This window comes from Limulus polyphemus, unplaced genomic scaffold, assembly GCF_000517525.1.
Source record: "Limulus polyphemus unplaced genomic scaffold, Limulus_polyphemus-2.1.2 Scaffold3129, whole genome shotgun sequence".
In the NCBI taxonomy this organism is placed as follows: Eukaryota; Metazoa; Arthropoda; class Merostomata; order Xiphosura; family Limulidae; genus Limulus; species Limulus polyphemus.
The window spans coordinates 16611-26871 of NW_013668739.1; the positions used below are offsets into that span (position 1 = coordinate 16611).

The following is a 10261-nucleotide window of genomic DNA, read 5'->3' on the forward strand; positions in this document are numbered from 1 at the left end:
AATTGTATGAAAAAAGTCAACAGGATACTCCCCATCCTTCAATTAAATCAATTGTGTGATAAAAGTCAACAGGATACTCCCCATCCTTCAATTAAATCAATTGTGTGATAAAAGTCAACAGGATACTCCCCATCCTCAATTAAATCAATTGTATGATAAAAGTCAACAGGATACTCCCCATCCTTCAATTAAATCAACTGTGTGATAAAAGTCGACAGGATACTCCCCATCCTTCAATTAAATCAATTGTATGATAAAAGTCGACAGGATACTCCCCATCCATCAATTAAATAAACTGTGTGATAAAAGTTAACAGGATGTGCCCCCTCCCTCAATTAAAACAATTATGTGATAAAAGTCAACAGGATACTCCCCATCCTTCAATTAAATCAACTGTGGGATAAAAGTTAACAGGATGTGCCCCCTCCCCTCAATTAAAACAATTATGTGATAAAAGTCAACAGGATATTCCCCATCCTTCAATTAAATCAATTGTATGATAAAAGTCAACAGGATGTGCCTCCTCCTCCCCAAATTAAACCAATAGTATGATAAAAGTCAACAGGATATTCCCCCATCCCTCAATTAAATCAATTGTGTGATAAACGTCAACAGGATACTCCCCCATCCATCAATTAAATCAGTTGTGTGATAACAGTCAACAGGATACTCCCCATCCCTCAATTAAGTCAATTGTGTAATAAAAGTCAACAGGATACTCCCCATCCCTCAATTAAATCAATTGTAGGATAAAAGTCAACAGGATACTCCCCCATCCTTCAATTAAATCAGTTGTATGATAAAAGTCAACAGGATGTGCCTCCTCCTCCCCAAATTAAACCAATAGTATGATAAAAGTCAACAGGATATTCCCCAATCCCTCAATTAAATCAGTTGTGTGATAAACGTTATTATATTAAACCCCTCCAATGGTAGCTCTGGTAGTTACTTGTATCAATTGTTAACAGCCATTTGTTTGCCCATATCCACAAAATGTATATTTTACATGAAGTATTTGTAACAATGTTCTTCTACTTATTTACACACCAGTTTACATACAAAGTTGTTTTCATTGTGGGTGTCTGTAGGTCCGTATGGCTTGGACATGTTATGATCATGAAAGCGATTTAACTTAACCTCTGAACTTTGACATGTGGACACAGACTCCAAATCTCTAACAAGCTGAACCTTGCTAAAGTAGCTATTAATATTTAACTTAACCTGTGAACTTTGACATGTGGACACAGACTCTAAATCTCTCTAACAAGCTGAACCTTGCTAAAGTAGCTATCAATATTTAACTTAACCTGTGAACTTTGACATGTGGACACAGACTCTAAATATCTAACAAGCTGAACCTTGCTAAGGTAGCTATTAATATTTTTGTTTTCGCCTAAAAGTTTGTATGTTTTTCATTCCCGTTGTTTATAATAAAGACTTGTTCAATCTGCAGAAAAAAACATGATTTCCAAGCATTTCCTGAAAATTCGGCTTTTCATGATACTCTTATCACTGGGATTTGTTATTCATGTAATATTGGGATTATACACGATAATACAGTCCGAACGACGGTTCAGAATAAAGCCTCGTCAAGTGGCTGTAATAGACGTCAGAGGGCATACCTATCACCGACATGTGGGCGAAGTCGTCGATATGAAATTAAGAAAAGAATATCTGAAACGACGACGAGGTGTAGAATCTTTTCAACCACATCTGATGGCCAGAAGAGAAATACTAGGTGAGCAACAACATATTTTGCTGAGTTTTATATTTTTCCCGTTAAAGATTAGAACGTTTTATTATCTAATATTATATTACAGTATTTATTTTTTCTTTTAAGAACTAAAAACATTATATTCGTAACTTAGGACTAAAATAATCCGTTAGTTCTTTAAATAATGGTTAAAAACCTTACATTTCTTGGATCATCCAATTAAACCTCCCCTTAACTTTAGCCTCTTGAAAACAACAAATATTTGTTAAGAAACTTAGTGCAGTTTTAAGATAGACTCCGGAATCGCCAATAGGATACAAGTGGATCTTTCTAAGATAGCTATACACCAAATTGCTTGTAGGTCCATAACTTTATTGGTTACAGGGTTTCCAATAATATACGAGTTACACACATAAATGATTTGTTCGTTTGTTTGTTGAATTTCTCGCAAAGCTACTCGAGGGCTCTGTGCTCTAACCTTCTTTAATTTAGCGGTGATAGATTATAGGGAAGGCAGATAGTCAACACCCCCACCACCAACTCTTGGGCTACTCTTTTACTAACGAATAGTGGGATTCACTGTCGAATTACATCGCTCCCACGGCTGAAATGGCGAGCATGTTTGGTGGCGGTGATTCGAATCCGCAGATTGCGAGTCGAGCGCCCCCTAACCCCCAGGAACACACAAATGTAAACTAAAATGGCATCGGTAATTTAGCTAATTCCACGTACCGCTGCTGGAGTTCTGTATGTATTTTTACATAGAAAGTTAATGAGTGACGTCACACAGTTTTTTTTTTTTTCATCAGTTCCTCACAGTGTGAGCTGTGAAAGTCAAAAACATATGATGCAATATTTGGATCCTATCGATAGTGAACGGTATAAAAATAAGCCTGAGCTTTGATAATTAACAAGCAAGAGAGAGAGAGAGAGAATATAAGAACGACTTAATGAGTTAGCTTGTAATGTAGCAATCATAACAGTTCCTGTAGTGAGCTTTATTGTGTAATATTCTTAGGGAAAGTTTTACCTTAAAAACATACGTTGTTAGAAAATCGTTTGTGTGAATTTTTCCATTAAGACTTTCATGTAAATGTATTTAAACAAACACGACCTATATCTTCAGATTTTTTTATTTATTGTATTATGTGTTTAATGTTGTGTACGCTGTAAGTCTTTACAGAAAGAGAGAGGTCAAAACGTTGGACATAATATAAAGTCAAACTTTTCTGGACTTATAAGTTGTTTTATTTTATTGTAATAAAAGTTTCATACCCCAGTTAGCATTTTTTACATTAACGCATAAGAAAATGTTTAAATACGACTCTCATAATACTATTTCTGTTGCAAACCAATAGTTTTAGGAAATGATGATAAACAAAAATAGTCAAAATAAGTAATTTATCATCGCAAAAATAATTAGATCTTAACGACTTTAAATTTGTTTATTTCTAAATGTAAGTTTTCTTAAGATATTCACCATGTTCATAAATATCTTAACAAATGTGTTAGAAAATACTGCAAATGCCTGTATTTATACGTATATAATTTTCAGTTTTTATTCAACCGTATTAAAAGTGTACAATCTATATAAAATTTCTGATGTTCAGAGTAAGCTAGCCATCATGCAATAGCAAAGCACACACAAAAAAGTAGGATGAAACAACACCTTACTTTTCGGTGCCTCGATTTTGATCTATTAATATCTTCCCCTAATGTTTGTGCAATTTAATCGTAAAGGTTACCATGGACACCAGTACCTAAACAACAAACAGACAGGCTACCGTGGCATCAGCGGAGAACCGGAAATCGTTCCTTCCACTTGTCAGACCTGCGTTTTGATTGGAACATCAGGTTTGATTGTTCAGTTCTAAAGACTGTAGTTGAAGATATTTATGGGGTATATTATTCTGTGATCTGTATGCTTCGAAGCATTGAAATATTTACATATACAGTACTTCTTATACTTTGTTGTAAGTCTCAATATTGTAAAGAAACCTACAGTGTGGGGATACTATAACCCTAAATTATAATATCATATTTTACTGAAATATATCTGGAATAGGAAATGAAAGAATGCTCTATCCTAATTGGCTGGTGTTAGCTATTGTGTTGTGACAATAATATTTTTAATATTTACTCTATCCTAATTGGCTGATGTTAGCTATTGTGTTGTGACAATAATATTTTTAATACTTACTATATCCTAATTGGCTGATGTTAGCTATTGTGTTGTGACAATAATATTTTTAATACTTACTCTATCCTAATTGGCTGATGTTAGCTATTGGGTTGTGACAATAATATTTTTAATACTTACTCTATCCTAATTGGCTGATGTTAGCTATTGGGTTGTGACAATAATATTTTTAATACTTACCACGTAATCTAGTTCCTGAAATAGCAATTATTGAAGTTCACACTTAGGCCTAAAATAACTCGTATCAAACGTGACAGATAAATAAAGCTACGACAGAATACATGAAAATACAGAATTAATTACACAGGCCTGAAAATTTAAACTTCATAAAAGTTGTTTTGGTTTTAGTAACGGATTTTGCATAATTCAGCTACGCAGAGTTCGAAAGTAATATTCATTTTTTTCTATTGTGTAAGGATTCTTTACAAATCGAGAAGAAAAAACAAAACAAACTCTTACTTAGATCAAATTATTTTTTCGTTTACCACAATGAACATTTTTTATTATTATTATGTGTGTTTCTCGTGGGTTTTAGAACGATCAATAAGACTCTCACGTCGCGATTGGTCTAGAGAAATCTATAGCCAGCGGTTGTCAACATTTTAAGCATAACAAAATGTGACCCTATTTCAATGAAAATGGTTCACTTATGTAAAAGTACATATGACGTTTTTTGAAAAATCTGTACGTGATGGAGAAAAATGGATATAATTTTCGGATTCAGCGTACAAGAATTACTGTAGAACATGTAACAAATTCAAGACAATAAAACCATCGCAGGCCTGTGTTATCAAGACAATAAAACCATCGCAGGCCTGTGTTATCAAGACAATAAAACCATCGCAGGCCTGTGATATCAAGGCAATAAAACCATTACAAGTCTGTGTTATCAAGACAATAAAACCATTACAGGCCTGTGTTATCAAGACAATAAAACCATCGCAGGCCTGTGTTATCAAGACAATAAAACCATCGCAGGCCTGTGGTATCAAGGCAATAAAACCATTACAGGTCTGTGTTATCAAAACAATAAAACCATTACAGGCCTGTGCTATCAAGACAATAAAACCATCACAGGCCTGTGTTATCAAGACAATAAAACCATCACAGGCCTGTGTTATTAATTTCTATTGTGATTTTTATAAACATTTTAAAATCCTTTTATTAATTAGTATTGTTGTTATGTTTATGAATTACGTGTGGGAGGACTTATCTATGACTTTTTTTCTCTCTATTTTTTTAAAAAACTTTACAGGAACAATTATTGGATCTAACAGAGGTGCACAGATTGACGCAGCGGACTGTGTATTTAGACTTGGACTTTCTCCTGTTACCAGTTTCACGAACGACGTTGGAAGTAAAACTACATTTCGGATTTTAGACGCGAAGAAGTGAGTCTTCAGTTGTTATAAAACACTTTTGAGTGTTTCGTTGTTTAGTGCCAATAAAGCTTATAAGCACTAAAACGACTCACGATTAGTATGTGGTAGGTATTGTTCATACACGTTGAACGTGTGTATTCCATTAACTGTCATTACATGTTGACGTAATAGGCTGTCGATTTCATAACCTCAATAGTATAAGCCTTTTCACGCAAGTAATGCGGAAACGCAGTAGTTTCATTGTACATGTTTAGCTTTCTAGTTTTTCAGCATAAAATGTTAAGAGGGTAGAAATACTGTGATTATTTTGGATTGAATTTTAAAGTTGGTTACATAAGTCAGCGATTTCATTTTCATTGTGCTCGTTTTATGCATTATGAGAATTACTAACTATAAAAGGCTTATTCCCTTTGTCACTCTGTCGAGAACGTTTTCCCTCTCCTTTTTTGGTAATGCTCAACAATATACATCGTCGCTTAGCAACAAAACTGTCAACTGATTGTTCTTAGGCTAACTATGGTGTTTATGTTGAATGCTCAGTACTTGTGGTGATTTGTTAGGAAGGTTTGTTTTTATTCTTTATTTTTTGATAATTTCGATGATATAACAGCAAAATAGTTTAATTAAGAAGTTTTATGACGTTCAGTTTTAGCCAAAAGCAAAATAAAATTGACCAAGTAGTGTTTTAGCTAAGTTTTATATTACGTTTATGTATTAGGCTTAATACTTAAATTAGACTACAAATAGGGCTACTATTACCGAAATTATTTGTTTGTTTGAAGTTAAGCACAAAGCTACAAAATGGGGTATCTGTGCTCTGTCCACCACGGGTATCGAAACTCGGATTTTAGCGTTGTAAGTCCGCAGACATACCGCTGTGCTACTGGGTGGGGCTACTGACATTATAGAGTCAGTGTTTAAAAAGTTTTAAGTGGTGAAGAAATGTTAATTAATAAATATTCTTTTGGTATTTTAACACATATATATTACCTACTTGGCCTTGAAACATAAAGAAAAATAAACGTTTATTACTACCAAATATCTTTTATCCTTTGTACAGTTTAATTAAAGAGTTGAAAATTTGTGTCGGAATGTCCGCACTATGTTTTCTACATCCTGACCTAGAATACAGTAAAAAGGCTCAAGAGTGCTATTTAAGTATCTTTCAGAGTGCACGCGTACTTTTGTTCACGATAACATTTCATTTTTCTGCGTAGTTTTTACTAAAAAGGTGGTGATTAAAAAATTACTTCGAAAATGATGAACTAAATGAAGAGTAGGCACATTTTAGAGATATAGACAAATTTGTTTTGGTTAAATTCTATAATTTTCGTTAATCATTCAACAATGGTTTCCCGTCACTTTTGACGGGCTTATACACTAATATATTTGACAAATGTATATGGGCAAACTGTTAAGAATGACTAAACGCAGAAAAAGTCGTTTATATGTGACATTTAAAAGTCACAAATTGTAAACATTTAAACAGGCTTGGTGTATTAAACATTACTTAACGTTTTTGTAAGAGATCGAAATTGTCGAATTACGTAATTAAGTGCTGAAGCAAGTAAAATCTTAATTAATTTGGCAATTCTAATTATACAGTGGTTCCCAAACTATTTTAGTCTGAAGCTATTTTGATGTGAATAAAAATGCTTGAGGCCCCCAACCTATAAAAATGTCCCTCCCCCACTACTTTAGCATGATGATTGAAAAACAGTGCTGTAGTAAAAACAATAACATCTCCTTTCGATATACTGTATCATTTAATTAATTTAACATAATTTTTTATCGGCTTATTGTTTATTTAGAATTAAAATCAATTCAGCATCTTTGTTTTCGGCCCATTTTTTTGGCGCCCCCCCAAAAAAAACACTCAAATCTAACACAGGAATAGCTAAGAGAATAACTGTTCAGTTGCTTTTACACATTAGATTATGAAGTTATCTTCTTGGGATCAATTTTTGGAAAGCGATCTAGCTTTCTGGACTGTCATTTTTCTTTTTTTTAATTGTTTAAGTATTTTAGTGTTCCGTTTCATTAAGTATTTTAGTGTTCCGTAGTGCTGTATTATTCATTAAGTATTTTAGTGTTCAGTAGTGCTGTATTATTGTTTAAGTATTTTAGCGTTCCGTAGTGCTGTATTATTCATTAAGTATTTTAGTGTTCCGTAGTGCTGTATTATTCATTAAGTATTTTAGTGTTCCGTAGTGCTGTATTATTCATTAAGTATTTTAGTGTTCCGTAGTGCTGTATTATTCAGAATGAATTACCCGATTTAACAGATGAATGAAAACAAGATGAAATTCTGTTTGTGTTCAGTTCGCTATCAAATATTTCACAAAAGACCGCGTTCAAAATAACTGTTCTGGAAACATCTGGTATATGCCAAAAAAAAAAAAAGAAACGAAGTGTGAAATTGACAGGTAGCTAACACGTTTGTTAAGTGCTGTAAGCTGTCACAGTTACTGACGTCAGAGAAACATTCTCCAGTTGTGGCCGTTTCAAAAATGTTTGCTTACCTTTTAATATATATTGTCTTATTTCTATTTATGATACACTGGGAATAATAATTAATATTTGTATTTGTTTACAGTTAAGCGGAAAGTTACACATCTGTGTTGTGCCTACTGTGGGTTTGTTTGTTTGTTTTTTCAATTTCGCGCAAAGCTACACGAGGGCTATCTGTGCTAGCCGTCCCTAATTTAGCAGTGTAAGACTAGAGGGAAAACAGCTAGTCATCATCACTCACCGCCAACTCTTAGGCTACTATTTTACCAACGAATAGTTGGATTGACCGTCACATTATAACGCCCCCACGACTGAAACGGCGAGCATGTTTAGTGGGACGATGATTCGAACCCACGATCCGCAGATTGCGAGTCGAGCACTCTAACCACCTGGCCATGCCGGGCCCCTACTATGGGTATCGAAACCCGTTTCTTTAGGGTTATAAGCGTCCAGACTTACCACTGAGTCACTGAGGTGGGGGAACATAAATAATATAACAGAATACATCAATTAAAGCCCCCCAGTGGCACAGCGGTATGTCTGCGGACTTACAACGCTAGAATCCGGGTTTCGATGCCCGTGGTGGGCAGAGCACAGATAGCCCATTGTGTAGCTTTGTGCTTAACTTAAAAAAAAACAAAACATAAATTAAAATCATTCGTCCACTAAAATTTCTCGATTCAGTGGAAATAAAATTTGATAGCGATGGAAGGAAATAATTCATAATTAATTTTCCATAAACTTCATTTTACACAGAAAGTAAAGGTAGAGAAACTATGTATTTACTGAAGATGATATATAATAAATTTCTTACATATATATGTGTGTGTGTGAGCATTTTGGTATTTTCAATCCGAGTAACACGTGGGCTAAGGCCAGATCAGAGACCCAAAATGTTCAGGCAAAGTTCTCCTTAACTTAGAAGTACTGATCAGTTAAAAACACCCCCAGTCTACACGGCTACTCTTGACCAAAAAGCGGAATTAGTTGTCACAGCTGAAAGTGCGAAGCATTCTCAGCGGTACATCGCGACTCGAATCTTAGACTCTACGATACGCAGCCTGAACCTTATGAGCAAACTTAGCATATAATATAAGCCCAGTAACAGTGTAAATTTAAAGATGAAATGAATCTATAACAGTTTGGGTGTCATTAGTAATTCATATTCATTATAACTCGTACGTACGTCTGTGTGTTACGAAGTTTGCGAAATAATTTAAGATTAAGGTTGTTTTACATATCTGGGTCTTAATTTAAACCGAGTATTGTAAAATTAATTAGGTCCCATTTCATTCAGATAACTAACTTAAACCATTTCTGTGTCAAAGTTGAGTCACAGTTAAAATTATTAGGCGTGTTGTTTGTTTCCTTCTCATTTCTTTAGTCTAATAAAAAAATTATCATTGAGCTCCTTTTTTTTTGTGTGTGTGTGCAGTTTCCAGGAAATAACGAAAAAGCCTCAGAAGTTCGTTCACGGAGCTCTAGCGAGTGGGCACGTGTTTGTGTTTGATCTACCGAATGTGGCCGAGATTGTGTCCTTCCCCAGAAGCCTGAAGAAATTGACTAAACAATACCGTTCAATCGTATTCTACCGTGTAGACAGACAGGGTGAACAGCGATCTCTAGTGTCCATGAGGGAAGCAGCAGCCCGGGCAGGGTAAGTCTGTAAACTGTATCTTGTTTGTTGTTAAGCGCAAAGCTACACAGTGGGCTATCTCTGCTCCACCCGTTTTTTTTTGTTTTTTTATCGTTATGAGATTACAGACTTACAGCGGTGCCACTGGGGGGGGGGGGGCTATAACTTATGATAAAAAGAAATTATTTAGTCTTTTATCATTCTTACATATAGGTTCCTGATCTCCAAAGTGCAGTTAAGCATGCTTAGGAATAGGAATTCCAGTCTTATGTTTATTTGTAATTCTTAGAGAGACAATTAGTTGTTAATTTCGATTATCTTATAGTTTTAACACTTTTCTTACGACAGTAATTTTCTACTTACTTTCTTATTCTGTGATGCGTCTTTTGTCTTTGTTTGCAATTAAGCACAAAGCTACACAATGGGCTATCTGTGCTCTGCCCACCACGGGTATCGAAGCCCGGATTCTAGCATTGTAAGTCCGCAGACATACCACTGTGCCACTAGGGGGCGAAGTCATATTGTTTGTTTGTTTGTAATTAAGCACAAAGCTACACAATGGGCTGTTCTGTGCTCTGCCCACCACGGGTATCGAAACAATGGGGGCTCTGTGATGCGAAAACTTTGAAGTAAAATCGTCCTATGGTGTAAAATACTTAAAAGTCAGTGGCACCAATTATGCTGGAACCAGCCGCCCCAAGCAAGCCTTAGTGTTTTTTTTTTTTTTTTTTTTGAGAAATGTAAAACGTCTGGTTAATGGACTATGTTTATGGGAAATTACTGATATTAATATATAAAAAAGTACGAAGTTGGAATTT

The 10261-nt window shown here is 34.8% G+C and overlaps 1 protein-coding gene across 1 annotated transcript in view; it reads left to right on the forward strand.

Annotated features, from left to right (window-relative positions):
- LOC111088101 (alpha-N-acetylgalactosaminide alpha-2,6-sialyltransferase 6-like) overlaps window positions 1-10261 on the forward strand; it is a 22660-nt gene that overhangs the window by 10856 nt on the left and 1543 nt on the right. The window contains exons 2-5 of the mRNA XM_022397079.1: window positions 1454-1738; window positions 3455-3568; window positions 5170-5305; window positions 9243-9464. Of these exons, the coding sequence (XP_022252787.1) occupies window positions 1462-1738; window positions 3455-3568; window positions 5170-5305; window positions 9243-9464 (749 nt within the window). The 5' untranslated portion in view covers window positions 1454-1461. The remainder of the gene's footprint in view (window positions 1-1453; window positions 1739-3454; window positions 3569-5169; window positions 5306-9242; window positions 9465-10261) is intronic.